This window comes from Bufo bufo, chromosome 11 (assembly GCF_905171765.1).
Source record: "Bufo bufo chromosome 11, aBufBuf1.1, whole genome shotgun sequence".
NCBI classification, from domain to species: domain Eukaryota; kingdom Metazoa; phylum Chordata; class Amphibia; order Anura; family Bufonidae; genus Bufo; species Bufo bufo.
Window position 1 is genome coordinate 94,148,117 of NC_053399.1, and position 16,282 is coordinate 94,164,398.

The following is a 16,282-nucleotide window of genomic DNA, read 5'->3' on the forward strand; positions in this document are numbered from 1 at the left end:
TTCTAGCTCTGGCAACAGAAGTAGGTGAACAGCGCTGTCCTAGGCCATCAATATCAAAATGCTGGACAACACCTTCAGCTGTTTTACAAACTTTTTTCACCTCGCTCAACAAGGGGATGGGAGTGAAATGAAGATGTGCCGTATGCCAACTGTTTGTGGGAAATTAAGCCTAGCATTCGTTAGTGTTAAGTCAGACAAGTGTCTAATAGCCCACTAAATGTATCGTAAGTCTCAGAGACTGTGATAAATTTGGCACATCTTTAGACTGTTATATTGGAGGGGATTTGGAAATCTACCTCAATGCACTTGCTGTCTACCACCACAGGAGGAAGCTCCAGATCTTACTCTATACTACTTTTATTATAGTTTTTTTGTGACCCTTCAATCAAAAGTGAAAATTTAACTTTACATGATCCATGGAGGGCAATAAAAGGGAGAGCATGACTCGGACTTCCTAAGGAATGCTATGAGACTTTGGTGACCATTTTGCAAAGTTGCAAAGGGTTTTTGGGGTTGGACATTTATTGTAAAATCTGTTGAATCCGAAATACAGATCAGGTTTATTCACTTGTACTTACAGATCCATTGTTTTCTGGAACATGATCTAAAAATGAACAATAAAAGAAAATTTATAAGAGCTATTTCTGTTAATGAAAACTTGGAAATATTCATCCAACATAGTACATACATGTTCCATCACGTGTCTACTCTAAGGCTTCATGGCCATGGCTGTATTTCTGTCCTCAAACAACTTATCCAAAAAATACCTATACCTTCATGTGCATTTCGTATTTTTCTCACTCCCATCAATGGAAAGGGTTATTCTTGTCCATGATGTGGAGAAGACTAGGACATATTCTATAATTTGTGAAATGACCACACAGATCTTCAAAAAATACAGATATGTGCATTACCCCGTAGAAATGAATACCAAAAATGTGGATAGCACACGTATGAAAAATTCAATCAAGCGCATGAAACCTTAACTTTTCTTGAATTTCATTAAGGAATCTATTATGTAACGATACAAAATTGGCACAATCTTGCAAAATCTATTACAAAAATTGTACACCTAAGAGGACATTCGCATAACTGTAAGTGTTGTGCTTCCACATCCGTGTGGCCGCTCCATAAAAGATAGGACATGCCCTATTCGTTGCCGCAGCATACGGACCCCATTAAATTCATCCACTGTACAATGAGCAGATTAGGAGCATGCTAACCTAGACGACGACAATAATAGGATACATACAAAATGAGAATGGGGACTCTGCATAAGAAGCAGCCAAATGAGGGTGATCAGACATTTATGGAATTTATCGATAAATATCCAAAATACTTTTCATGGGAAAACCTTTTAACAAAGTCTGATAGTCTAGAAAGTCCCTGAATTATTGTACACGATACAGTAAAATCCTCAGTTACTTACTCTGTGGCCCCCTAGTTATGGCAAGGTCCGTATAAGTAATTTTATCTGCAGCAGAGTATTCATTTTCAGCGTCTGAAAAAGAAACGGCTCAATGAGTAGGAACATGGATCTGAAGTAATAATTGATGAATGGGTCATCCAGCCTATGTCCAACCTAAGCTGAAATTTATCCATAAAGAACTTTTCTGGATGAGTTTTAGGTGAAAATGTTTGCAGCAACAAGTCTTCCCAAGTTGGATGCAACTTGGTCTGTTTTACCATGTTGAACATTATCGAGATATTAAAAAAAGAGATGGGCCAAAAGGATGGAATTAGAGGTGAGCGAATCGATTAGACCCAAAATGCGACCCAAATTTTTTAAACAACTGTTATTCGGTTGGGCAGAACTTTTGAGAGAAAAAGAGAGAGAATTTCTAGGCATTTAAAGTTCTTTCGATTCTCGTATTTCTTGGCAGATTTGGACAAATCGGATCGTAACAAATTTTATAACGTGCTCATCTCTAAATAAAATATATTGAAATAGTAAAAGATTCTATAGTCATTGGTTCATCCCCCTCCTTTCAAGCACTGCTGCTCTGGTCCTCTCTACCCAGGTTTTGTATACATCAAGGTAGTGTTGACGTGCCTGTATACCCCACAGGCCTCAGTGGTGTACAGCATGGGACCACTCAGGCCAGTGATTGGCTGCAGTAGACAAGTGGGGTATACTGGGATGTAATTGTTGCAACCATGTAAATAAAGCTTGACAGGACTGGAGCAGCAGCGCTGGAGGATTTAACTGGTAAGTATACAATCTTTATTTTTAACACATTCTCTGCCCTTTACACATTCTTTTATTATACTGTATCGTACAGCCCATTTGATACCAATATATTTTTTGGGCTGCAATATCAAAATATCAAGTAGTGTTAGGTATTTTTGGATGCAGTACAGCTAATGACAAGTCATTATGTCACTAAAGGATGTGTGTTCAAGGACTCTACGTCTGAGAGGTAGTCAACTAAGCTACAAAGTCTATGGACTTAGCTTTAGTATATTGAATAGCTTCTAATAATAATTACCTGTTGGTGGCTGAGGGTTATTGTTGGATGATCGGCGTTTATTGTATACATACACAAAGATAGAGATGATGACGATGAGTAGGAACAGCCCCAAACTTACAGATAGTATGATCATTAGAGAAGAGTGATATGACACTATGGAGGGACACAATCCATCATTAGATAATACTCAGTTGACACGAGTGACCAGAACAGGATGATGGCTGCTGCTCACCTTCTATCTGAACTTCCTTACTCCTCTTCTTTACACTGCCGTTTGATGCTTGTATCTCACATGTATATGTCCCAGAATTTTCCACCTTTATGAATTTAGCCTCATACCTATTAGAAGAGTTGAACCCCTGAATGTTTTCCCCGTCTCTGTAGAAGGCGTACTGCAGTTCTGTAGTCTGCCTATGTTCACTAAGATTTGTGTCACAAGTTAGAATCATGTTCTCCCCCTGGTTGACCAACTCTGGAGATACTTTCAGTACTGGAGGGGAGAAGAGCTCTAGAGAAGAATAAAATATTACAAAAACAGATGTGAACAAATCACAATGGAGAGGGAAAGTTGTGGATATTGAAGGCATGTGGCATATTTAACTCTACTTCTATGTTGTGGAGAGCTGCTGTAATGGGGAGGCGGCTGGTTGGATAATATACACTCACCTAAAGAATTATTAGGAACACCATACTAATACGGTGTTGGACCCCCTTTTGCCTTCAGAACTGCCTTAATTCTACGTGGCATTGATTCAACAAGGTGCTGATAGCATTCTTTAGAAATGTTGGCCCATATTGATAGGATAGCATCTTGCAGTTGATGGAGATTTGAGGGATGCACATCCAGGGCAAGAAGCTCCCGTTCCACCACATCCCAAAGATGCTCTATTGGGTTGAGATCTGGTGACTGTGGGGGCCATTTTAGTACAGTGAACTCATTGTCATGTTCAAGAAACCAATTTGAAATGATTGGAGCTTTGTGACATGGTGCATTATCCTGCTGGAAGTAGCCATCAGAGGATGGATACATGTTCTCATTCTGTTTAAGCCAAATTCGGACTCTACCATTTGAATGTCTCAACAGAAATCGAGACTCATCAGACCAGGCAACATTTTTCCAGTCTTAAACAGTCCAATTTTGGTGACCTCGTGCAAATTGTAGCCTCTTTTTCCTATTTGTAGTGGAGATGAGTGGTACCCGGTGGGGTCTTCTGCTGTTGTAGCCCATCCGCCTCAAGGTTGTGCTTGTTGTGGCTTCACAAATGCTTTGCTGCATACCTTGGTTGTAACGAGTGGTTATTTCAGTCAACGTTGCTCTTCTATCAGCTTGAATCAGTCGGCCCATTCTCCTCTGACCTCTAGCATCCACAAGGCATTTTTGCCCACAGGACTGCCGCATACTGGATGTTTTTCCCTTTTCACACCATTCTTTGTAAACCCTAGAAATGGTTGTGCGTGAAAATCCCAGTAACTGAGCAGATTGTGAAATACTCAGACCGGCCCGTCTGGCACCAACAACCATGCCACACTCAAAATTGCTTAAATCACCTTTCTTTCCCATTCTGACATTCAGTTTGGAGTTCAGGGGATTGTCTTGACCAGGACCACACCCCTAAATGCATTGGAGCAACTGCCATGTGATTGGTTGACTAGATAATTGCATTAATGAGAAATAGAACCGGTGTTCCTAATAATTCTTTAGGTGAGTGTATACTGTTTTGATATTGTTAGAAGATGGATTTAAGGGCTATGGAGTCAAAGCTAGTTTTGGTGGAGTTGGCTTGAAAAGAATATATATTATAGTTTATTAATTTTCATATAAATGTAGAAAATGTTGAAATATTAATCATACTTATATTTTATGTTCTATAAATCTAAGGTCCTTATTTATCAAAATCAGTGACAAGCAGGGTGCTCTAGGGGTGATAATCGGTTCTCCCGTCTCCTGTGTTATCTCCTTTGATTTACACTAGGTGTCTTCATGCTGCTCCAAGCCTTGTTACAATGCTTGAAACTGTGCTGCACATGCTCAGTGGTGAAGACTAAAGGAGAAAGGTCACTACCGCTCATGCGTGCAGTAATCTCAGAACTGCTAGACAGTACAGGAAGATGGCATTAATGGGGTTATCTGGGAATAAAGAGCTTTTCACAGGTGCCCGCAGTCTGCCTTTGCTATGGAAAGAACCATAACTACTTCTTGAAGCTCTGGTCTTGTGTGCCGGCTCAAGTGTCCATCTTCCAGTCCGTTGCTCATTTAATTCATCCCTAGAATGGGCATCAACTGCTTAGGTCCAACCAATTACTGGTGTTCAGCTGTGATGTATCTCTTGTAGACACGTCACCACTGAATCCAGGTATTAGCTGCAGCGGAGCAGATGATAATGCCGTCTTGGGGATGGATTAAACAAGCAACGGACTGGAAGATGGACATGTGAGCCGCCATGCAAGACCAGAGCTTCGGGAAGTAGGTATGAATCTTTCCATAGTGGAGACAGACTGCGGGCACCTGTGAAAAGTTATTTAGTCCCAGACAACCCTTTTATGGCAGCACTGAATATAGCAGCTCCACATTTTACATGTTTAACAATAATATAATTTATATAGCGCCAACATATTCTACTGCGCTTTACAACCAGGGGGTTCATATAAAAAACAGTCATAAATAACAGACCAACAAACAAGTCAACAATTAAAACAAGAGGACTGAGGGTCCTGGTAGCAAGAGCTCACAATCTAGGTGGAGATAGGGGTGACACACCAGTTAAATACTTAGGATAGTCCAGCTATCCTTACAAAATAGGGGAGTAAATATAATGCTGCATGAGCCAGTCACCAGTCGATATTTGTACTGCTTTGGAGTGCATGTTGTATGGTGGATAGTTTTTCATGATGGATCATGTTCTGAAGAATGATGATGGGGGTAAATGGAGAAGAGCTATATTAGGGGATGTGATAGGCCACCATAAAAAGATGTGTTTTAGGGAGCGCCTAAACCTATGGCTGTTATGGATTAACCTAATTTCTTGGGGCAGGGCATTCCAGAGAACTGGTGCAGCTCTGGAGAAGTCTTGGAGACAGGAGTGAGAGGTTCTGATTATGGTGGATGTTGAGCTGAACGGAGAGCATGGGTAGGATGATAGACAGAAATGAAGGATGAGATGTAGGGGGTGTAGCACCGCAGAGATATTGTGGGTGAGAATAAGCTGTTCTGTTCTGAATGGTCAACCAGAGGAATGTCTGGAACATGGCGGGGGCTTCGGAGTAGCGGTTAGACAGATACAGTTAAGGAGTCGATTTTTACTAATTTACAATTGTTGGTCTTAAAATATGAATTACCTACCTTCTACCCATACGTTGTACCTATCACTTGTCTTCATTGTAGTGTTGATTGTGTTTTTTACTTCGCAGGTATAATTCCCAGAATCCCTCTGCTGAGCAAATTGAACTTGATATTTGTTAGATGAATTAAATCCTCGAACCTCCCGTCCATGTCTGTAGAAAGCGAACTGCACTTCTGTAGGCTTTATGTGTATAGTCGTGTCACATGTCAGGGTCATGGCATCTCCTTCAACTGTTAGATTTTTGGTCACCGTTATATTTGGATATGAGAATTGCTCTAAAATGAATGATTATAGATAGGAATAGATTTTATTTCGAGCGATATTGCATTTTCCCCAAAACCATTTTCATACATGCTGCAGGTAAAAAAAGGTCTCAGATAATATAACCAGTGTCTATATTCACCTTCTATCTGGATTGGTTCCTCTGCACTTCTCTTTCTCACTCTTCCATCTGTGGTTTGCACTTCACATGAATATTTCCCAGAATGCTCCAGCTGTACCATGGAGATTTTATAGATATCCTTGTCACCAGACCCCTGAATAACTCGTCCTTCTCTATAGAAAGTGAATAGTAGCCGGGTGTTCTGTCTGGAAGGATGGAGACTTGTCTCACATTTTAGGGTCATGTTTTCCTTCTTGAAAACTGGGTGTGGGGTCACTTTTATGATCGGAGTCTTGAACAGCTCTAAAAGAAGAATAAAATGACAATATATTACTGGGAAGATTTGCATTGTTTGTTTTGATGGAAGGCAGAACATTTTGATTACCATAGTTTTCACCATTTTAGGGTACGTATGACATTTTGTTCACATTTATTTTGTTCACATAATTTATTTTGTTTTTGGATGGAGGGAGGAACAAACGCCACCAAATCTGGGATTGTTATTACCATATTCTTAAAGCCATATCCCGGGGCACATTGTCCATGAGGTAAGATGAACCTCTTTCCTTAGGAGATGCAATCTATTGGGAGGGGGACCAGAGTACATGAGTTTTTATGTGCCAGTGCAGGTACTGACTATAGTTGGGACTGGTAAGTACTGTACTAAGGTGAAAAATGAGCCCAGGCTATGCTGCACACAGTGCAGTCTGTGAAATCCTGATGTGACAGCAAAAAGACGTGGAAGTGGGAGAGACAAGCTGAAGATGTGGGCAGCACAGAAGGTGTGTGATAGTACTAAGGCGCGTTACATGCTGTGTCCACAATCCATAATTCGACCTTGGCTGCTCTCTCTTTCTCCTTATGCTCCAGACTGCATCTTAAGCTGTCCATACATTCGAGATAGTGATCGGCAGCACCAACTAAACTGGCCAACCAAGGAGTCAGTTTTTTCTAAAAACGGACTCCCTGGTACTCGAGTGCAATGGCAAGTGATGGGCTGAATCCAGCCAAATTATGCCATCTACATGCAGTTTTGGCCGATGCGTCTGCCATCACAAACAATCATTAGCGCTAGTTGGACACTCGTCTTCAAGACTTTTCTCGAGCTGCACCTACTCTCTGGAATGCTCTGCCCCGGGATATCAGGTCAATTCCCAACTCCCCTACCTTCAAACGTACCTTAAAAACACATCTTTTCAGCCAGGCTTATCAAGCTTTCTAAAATGACTCTTTCCTGAGTAAACCCCTCCCCCACCAACTCCTCAGGCCTGGATGTGATCTATACCACTGCTTTCAGTACAAAAATGGCTTGACTACTACATATCGCAATCAACTAACTACCTTATGTGTCACTCCCAATTCATCATAGATTGTAAGCTCTTGCGAGCAGGGCCCTCACTCATAGTGTTGTGTATTAGCCAGTTATGTTGTGATGTATTTTGTTTCCTACATGAACCCTCTAAATTTGGAAAGCGCTGCAGAATATGGTGCTGCTATATAAATATAAATTATTATTATTATTATTATTGGATAGAAAAGTCACCACAAATTTAGCTAATCTGATCTCAACCTGACACAGTAGTGAATCGTCAGGATACATGTTACTCCAATTGTATTGTGCACATCCTGCCTGGATTTACCTTCTACAGATACAGAAGCTTCAGCTCCATATACAGACGATGAACGATAATAGACTTCTTTTGTACATTTGTATTTCCCGTCACTTGTCCGGTCTACATTACTAATATTAAATTCCTCATCATCGCTCCCGTCTGTAATGACTTTGTTCTCTTTGTAAAACGTTGTCTGTCTTCCTCCATATCCAGGATAGTGGTGACATCGTAACGTCATCGCATCTCCTTCATAGACATAAAGAGGGGTCTGCAGGATGAGATAATCTGTAATACATAATAAGATAAGACAAGGAGACGTGTATCATCTCTTCTCAGTCCTGTTACCTGCTGTGTATAAGACGAGGGGACGTGTATGACCTCTTATCAGTCCTGTTACCTGCTGTGTATAAGACGAGGGGACGTGTATGATCTCTTATCAGTCCTGTTACCTGCTGTGTATAAGACGAGGGGACGTGTATGATCTCTTATCAGTCCTGTTACCTGCTATGTATAAGACGAGGGGACGTGTATGATCTCTTATCAGTCCTGTTACCTGCTGTGTATAAGACGAGGGGACGTGTATGATCTCTTATCAGTCCTGTTACCTGCTGTGTATAAGACGAGGGGACGTGTATGATCTCTTATCAGTCCTGTTACCTGCTGTGTATAAGACGAGGGGACATGTATGATCTCTTATCAGTCCTGTTACCTGCGGTTTATAAGACGTGGGGACGTGTATGATCTCTTATCAGTCCTGTTACCTGCTATGTATAAGACTAGGGGACATGTATGATCTCTTGTCAGTCCTGTTATCTGCTGTGTATAAGACGAGGGGACGTGTATGATCTCTTATCAGTCCTGTTACCTGCTATGTATAAGACGAGGGGACGTGTATGATCTCTTATCAGTCCTGTTACCTGCTATGTATAAGACGAGGGGACGTGTATGATCTCTTATCAGTCCTGTTATCTGCTGTGTATAAGACGAGGGGACGTGTATGATCTCTTATCAGTCCTGTTACCTGCTGTGTATAAGACGAGGGGACGTGTATGATCTCTTATCAGTCCTGTTATCTGCTGTGTATAAGACGAGGGGACGTGTATGACCTCTTATCAGTCCTGTTACCTGCTGTGTATAAGACGAGGGGACGTGTATGATCTCTTATCAGTCCTGTTACCTGCTGTGTATAAGACGAGGGGACGTGTATGATCTCTTATCAGTTCTGTTACCTGCTGTGTATAAGACGAGGGGACGTGTATGATCTCTTATCAGTCCTGTTATCTGCTGTGTATAAGACGAGGGGACGTGTATGATCTCTTATCAGTCCTGTTACCTGCTGTGTATAAGACGAGGGGACGTGTATGATCTCTTATCAGTCCTGTTACCTGCTGTGTATAAGACGAGGGGACGTGTATGACCTCTTGTCAGTCCTGTTATCTGCTGTGTATAAGACGAGGGGACGTGTATGATCTCTTATCAGTCCTGTTACCTGCTGTGTATAAGACGAGGGGACATGTATGATCTCTTATCAGTCCTGTTACCTGCGGTGGATAAGACGAGGGGACATGTATGATCTCTTATCAGTCCTGTTACCTGCTGTGTATAAGACGAGGGGACATGTATGATCTCTTATCAGTCTTATTACCTGCTGTGTATAAGACGAGGGGACGTGTATGATCTCTTATCAGTCCTGTTACCTGCTGTGTATAAGACGAGGGGACGTGTATGATCTCTTATCAGTCCTGTTACCTGCTGTCTATAAGACGAGGGGACGTGTATGACCTCTTATCAGTCCTGTTACCTGCTGTGTATAAGACGAGGGGACGTGTATGATCTCTTATCAGTCCTGTTACCTGCTGTCTATAAGACGAAGGGACGTGTATGACCTCTTATCAGTCCTGTTACCTGCTGTGTATAAGACGAGGGGACGTGTATGATCTCTTATCAGTCCTGTTAGCTGCTGTCTATAAGACGAGGGGACGTGTATGATCTCTTATCAGTCCTGTTCTCTGCTGTGTATAAGACGAGGGGACGTGTATGATCTCTTATCAGTCCTGTTACCTGCAGTGTATAAGACGAGGGGACGTGTATGATCTCTTATCAGTCCTGTTACCTGCTGTGTATAAGACGAGGGGACGTGTATGATCTCTTATCAGTCCTGTTACCTGCTGTGTATAAGACGAGGGGACGTGTATGATCTCTTATCAGTCCTGTTATCTGCTGTGTATAAGACGAGGGGACGTGTATGATCTCTTATCAGTCCTGTTACCTGCTGTGTATAAGACGAGGGGACGTGTATGACCTCTTATCAGTCCTGTTACCTGCTGTGTATAAGACGAGGGGACGTGTATGATCTCTTATCAGTCCTGTTATCTGCTGTGTATAAGACGAGGGGACGTGTATGATCTCTTATCAGTCCTGTTCTCTGCTCTCTATATTAGTGAACTGGTAGAATTACTCACCATTACTAACATCCAGTCTAGCGGGGTCACTTCTTTCTCCAGTACTGGTCACACATTGGTAATTTCCACTGTGTGATGTTCCAGCATTTTGTATTGTATAGGATTTTCCACTGTGCACTTGCACATGGTCTTTGTACCATATATAATTCAGATCTTCTCCTCTAGTAGCCTCCACATCACAGGTCATTGTTATAGACTCCGTTGTGAATATCTTCTTGTAGTTTGGAGTGAAGGTCACCACAGGTCTGATGGAGGCTCCTATAAGACATCATGTATTACACTGAGGAATTGTAGACAGTCTAAGAGAGAACGCAACCCAAAACTTAAAAATTAAGGGGGAGATTTATAATTTAGTTTGTGCCAGAAACTGTGTGTTTGCAACTTTGTGTAGCATGACTTTTGAAAAAACAGACGCAAGTAGTGGTTTTTATGCTGCCTTCACCACTTTTCAGAATCGGTGTGGCCAGAAGTCATGTCAAATTTATCTTAAAGGGGTTGTCCGAGTTATGAAAAAAAAAAAAAATAGCACTGTAAATCTGATGGGCAGCAATATATAACTAAGGGTACTTTCACACTAGCAGTAATTGTAGGAGTGGCTCACTTCCAATTGATTATGGTGAGGTGCTGCTAGCTAAATTCAACAAATGAATAATGCTAAAAATGGGATAAGCGAGCACTCACACTATGGCGTCAGATATGTTAAATTTATTAATATAAGTATATATGTATTGGTTAAAATATGAGAAATAAATTAAAATAATAGCAGCATATGTATTGGCAACAACAGCATAAATGAATAGCAGCTATCCGATGTCACAATAATAGCAGCAATAGTGGGTCACCAAAATGTTCTTAATACAGATCGGTATATATCAAATAGATTAGTGAATATACAAGTGAAAAAAAATGAAAAATTTGTGAAAAAATAATGATCAATAAAAAATATAAAAAATAAAATAAAAATATAAACAGTATATAAATGTCTCCAGCACAAAAATAAGTGTGTAATTCTCTTGATAATAAATATCCACAATAATCCTGGTCACATGTGATTGGTGTAAAAAAAAAAAAAATTGAATAAATATATGATAATATCCAATGCGTTGATTGATTGTATTTCTATATACAGTCACAAAGACAGCAAATGCGTATTGGCGTTCCAATTCACTATATGGATATTAGTAGTTGACTTTGGATTGTAAGCCAATATATATAGTTTGTCTTGCCTCCTTCTGTAAATTTCAAATTGAGCTGCTGACAACTTGTCCCAAGAGGCAAATAGTGCAATAGGTGCGGAGAGCCTATAGCGTCTCACTGCACGTATCACTTATATATGTTGGTGTATATAATCATAGAAACAACGATTGCGTCTTGGTATTCCAACTTGCTTAAGTATGACTTAGATTATAAGCCAGAAAGGAAAGTTCCTCTTACCTCCTTCTGTGTATTCCAGAGGGGGCTACTATCAGATTGTCCCAGGAGGCGAGCAGTGCGAGTGGAGCGGAAAATGCCGTGGCGTCTGGCTTCACGTGTCTTCCACTGGCAGCATCCAAGTATCACGGTGATACAGGTGAGACTTCCGCTTTCTCTTTGCTAGCGTGATCTCATTGATAATAAGTAACAAAGGTCTGAACAGATGGAATCAATGTTCAAATTTTGTAAACTATAGAATTGCATGGCCATGCTTTTTGAGTTGTTTGTAGCAGAGGTATTACAAAAGTGTCCAATATGAATCTACCAGACGCGTTTCGGGAGGATTCCACATCCCTTCCTCAGTGGTCATACTTGGAACTTTGAACCTCCTTCTTTTATATCCTTCCAGATCCTCCATAAAGTATGGTAGCTGGATTGGAATCCAGAATTAGATTGCATCAAAATTGATGCTGTGCTTTTGATGCGATATTGCTGCGTTTTTTTATTTGTAGATGCGTTTTGTTGTATAATCAATAGATCAAGCTGCGGTAAATAACTGTATGTAATAAAAATTCCATCTGACATTTAAAACTATATCGATTTATAGCATTTCCCTAAAAATAGATATACATCTTTAATTATATATAAACCAATATCTCTAAAATAAAAATATATTATAAGATCTGTATCCAACTAACCATTACAGTTTATAGGACAAAATAAAAATCAATATTAATAAATAGCACTCAGAGATGTATTTTGTCTCATCCTATTGTAAATCATTAAATAATGAAATCGTACAATTAATCCTGCGTCTGCATGTCATATCAGAATCCAAAACTATCTTGCATCTACATGGATGCTGTGATTTTGATGCGATATTGTTGCAGTTTTTGTTTGTATATGTGTAATTATCTATAATCGATATCTCACGCTGCGATAAATCACTATATATAATCGAGATGCAATATGACATGCAGAACTATATTGATATATAACATTGGCCTAAAAATATATAACCTTTATTTTAGCTAGAATAATTATAGTTGTACAATCTTGCAAGGTCCGTGATCGATTAACCATTAAATAAATGGAAACAGATCGGAGTCAGTATAGATAAATGAACTGTCTAATCTGAAGTATACTTTATCTTGTCCTATTGTATCAAGAGGGTGAGTCGTAGAAGTAGGAGGAGGTCCCAAACCAGAGAGAAGGTCACAGTGCCGGTAAATGACCAGACATGTGACCCACCATCGGAGATGGGGCATCGACCTTAAAGAAAACCGAACAGTTCTAATTCAGAATTCAGTCCAAATGGTAGAAGGGACCCGAATTCATATATCTGTCTAGATTCTGCTCTAGACATTTTTCGAATAAAGTTTCCTCCTCTCCAATGTTTGTTGACCTTTTCTAATGCCATAAATTTTATATTCAATAGATTGCTATTGTGGACCTTTTTCTAATGCTTCGATAGAGTGTTTTTCGTAACCTTTTTTGATATTCGATATATGTTCATTGATTCTTATTTTAAGGGTTCACTTTGTACGGCCGATGTATTGCATGGACATTGAAATAAATATATGACTCCCAAGGAATTACAGGAAATACAATCTTTAATTTCCCATATATAAGAATTTTGGGTAGAGTGGACCTCTAAGATTTTACGTGGTTGGTTATTCATTTTGCATCCTATACATCTACCGCATTTGTAAAATCCTTTCATATTCATAAAAGTCCTTAGAGTGATGTCCGTCTTAATCTTATTTGGGACTGATGGAGCTATCTTCAAGCTTAAATTGGGGGCTTTTGTGAAAGTTATCTTTGGTGTATTAGGTAGGAGGTGTCCTACTGTCTTATCACTTAGAAGATGCGGCCAATGTGATTTAATTATTCTCTGTAATTTCTTATAATTATCATTGAAGGGGAGAATAAACCTAATATCCAAAAATTCATGTTGAATTCTTTCTTGTTGTTTTTCATTAAAGAACGATTTTCTTTCTAGTTTTCTTACAGTATCCAATGCTTCATCTATAGATTCCACAGGGTAATTTTTATTTACAAAGTAAGATATCATTTTAGTCGTCTAGTCTTCAAATTGATGGTCATCTGTACAGTTACGTCTGATTCTACGGAACTGTCCAGTAGGAATATTAATCAGCCAACTAGGAAGGTGACAACTGGAAAATAGAATAAATTTTTTTGTCGCTGTGGGTTTCTGATAAGTGCTACAATAATATTTGTTAGCACGTTTATTTCTTAATAGATCTAAAAATTCAGTCTGATCTTTGATGTTTGAATTAAAAATTAAATTCATATCATTGATGTTTAATACTTTAAAAAATTCATCAAGCTGTGATACTCCCTGTTTCCAAATGAAAATGACATCATCGATATAACGCCGCCATAGGGCCAGGTCCGCCCCCAGTCTAGGTTCAATGTGGGCAGATTCCCACTCAGCCAAAAATAAATTGGCATAGCTGGGGGCAAACCTAGTCCCCATGGCGGTGCCACGTCTCTGTAAGTAATAGTCACCCTCAAGGTAAAAGTAGTTGTGTTCTAAAATATATTTAATACCTTCCAGTATAAAATTGATCTGAGAATTTTTAAAAGAACCATCTTTAATTAGTTGTTTTTTAATTTCATCCAGTCCTTGTTCATGGTTGATAACTGTGTACAAAGACTGGATGTCCAACGTGCCCATGATCCAATTGGGTTCGACCTCCAAATCTTCCAGAATTTTTATAATGTGTGTAGTATCTTTAATATAGGATTATTATTTTTTTTTACCAATGGTTGGAGATGGGTATCTATATATCTTGATAGATTAGAGGTAATGGAACCTATCCCAGAGACTATGGGACGCCCAGGAGGATTCTGTGGGTTTTTGTGAATCTTGGGCAGACAGTAGAAGGCTGGTAGCTTTCCCTGTGTGCCCATGATGAAATCTGATTCTTGTTTAAGGAGAATTTGGTCCAGTAGACCTTTTTCGCATAATTCTTTTAATTGCGGTTTAAATTCATTTATCGGGTCTTTCGATAGTTTGAAATATGTGGTCGTATCTGCTAACTGCCTCCAACATTCCTTATTGTATTTTTCTGTGTTAGGTATAACCGTAGCTCCTCCCTTGTCCGCTGGGCGTCTCGTGATTTCTTTAGTTTTTTGTAATTCTTTGATGGCTATAGTTTCTTTTTTAGTCAAGTTGTTAGTCATAGATTTATCTTTCATTTTTCTCAAATCTCCTTCTACACATTTTTGAAAGGTAGCCATTTCTTTGCTAATCTCATTCCTAGGGAACATTGTAGATTTATTTCTAAGAGTTAAATGTTGAAAGGGGCCCATAGATTGGTTCTTTTTCATTTCTAGGGGTTTTTTAATAAAATATTTCTTTAGACATATATTTCTAATAAATTTTTGCATACCTATATAGGTAGAAAACTTGTCAACTTTTGCAGTTGGGGCATACTTGAGGCCTTTGTTTAGTAATGATACCTGTGAATCAGTGAGAGTGGTAGAACTGAGATTTATAACTGAATCAGTGTTAACAATTAGTGGTGTTTCCTGTATTGAGTTTCTCTTCCTTTTGCTTCTCCTCGTTTTTCTCTTTCTTCTGACTGATTGTGATGTTGATGCCTGTAGGTGTTCCCTTGATCGATATTGGACCGTGCATGTCGGTTCCAAGTTTGGGGAGTGTGATATGAGTTCACCTCTCTGGGAAGTTGATATGGGCGGTTCTTCTGTCTCAAATTGTAATGATAAGTCGGTGATCGTTGTCGGTGGTAATTTGGTGTTTGTTCCCTGTGTACTATCCGTGTTCTGTGGTGTGCCGGGGTATGATCTAAAAAATTGTTGTTCTGATAATTTACTGGTATTGAGTATAAGTTTTCCGTTTTCCCTGTCTGTCTGTTATTTGTGATAATTTCACTATTTTGTATATTTTCTCCATTGTTACGGGATTTATGAGATTTCTCTCGATGTTTGATACTCTGAATGTCTATATGTTTCTTTGTTTTTTTGTTAATAATATCTGTCTCTATTTTATCTAACCCTTTACAGATTCTCTCTTGCCACAATGCATATTCATCATTTTTGGGAAATTTATATAACTGTTCCTTTATTTTTTCTATTTTTCTATTTAGTTCCTCCAACATTTCAGTTCTCCTCTTAATAATTAAATTCATTAGGGCGGTGGATTGAGTGAATAGTAAAGTATTCCATTCGCTCTCAAAGTTATCATTGAGAAGATCTTGTGCTGGGATTTTGCTAATTTGTAAACCTTTCGGTACTATACCATGTTCTATATAGTGTTGTAGGGATCTAATTTCCCAATGTTGCCGTAATTGCTTCTGTTAGTTGGATACAGATCTTATAATATATTTTTATTTTTATTTTAGAGATATTGGTTTATATATAATTAAAGATGTATATCTATTTTTAGGGAAATGCTATAAATCGATATAGTTTTGAATGTCAGATAGAATTTTTATTACATATAGTTATTTACCGCAGCTTGATCTATTGATTATACAACAAAACTCATCTACAAATAAAAAAACGCAGCAATATCGCATCAAAAGCACAGCATCAATTTTGATGCAATCTA

General features: G+C 39.1%; 1 protein-coding gene across 1 annotated transcript in view; it reads right to left on the reverse strand.

Annotated features, from left to right (window-relative positions):
- Nucleotides 1-16,282, reverse strand: part of LOC120981568 — a 181,721-nt gene that overhangs the window by 45,575 nt on the left and 119,864 nt on the right. The window contains exons 5-12 of the mRNA XM_040411106.1: nucleotides 10,270-10,527; nucleotides 7,835-8,092; nucleotides 6,216-6,497; nucleotides 5,812-6,087; nucleotides 2,704-2,979; nucleotides 2,490-2,624; nucleotides 1,430-1,501; nucleotides 579-604 (exon numbers count right to left, since the gene is read on the reverse strand). Coding sequence (XP_040267040.1) covers nucleotides 579-604; nucleotides 1,430-1,501; nucleotides 2,490-2,624; nucleotides 2,704-2,979; nucleotides 5,812-6,087; nucleotides 6,216-6,497; nucleotides 7,835-8,092; nucleotides 10,270-10,527 — 1,583 coding nt within the window. The remainder of the gene's footprint in view (nucleotides 1-578; nucleotides 605-1,429; nucleotides 1,502-2,489; nucleotides 2,625-2,703; nucleotides 2,980-5,811; nucleotides 6,088-6,215; nucleotides 6,498-7,834; nucleotides 8,093-10,269; nucleotides 10,528-16,282) is intronic.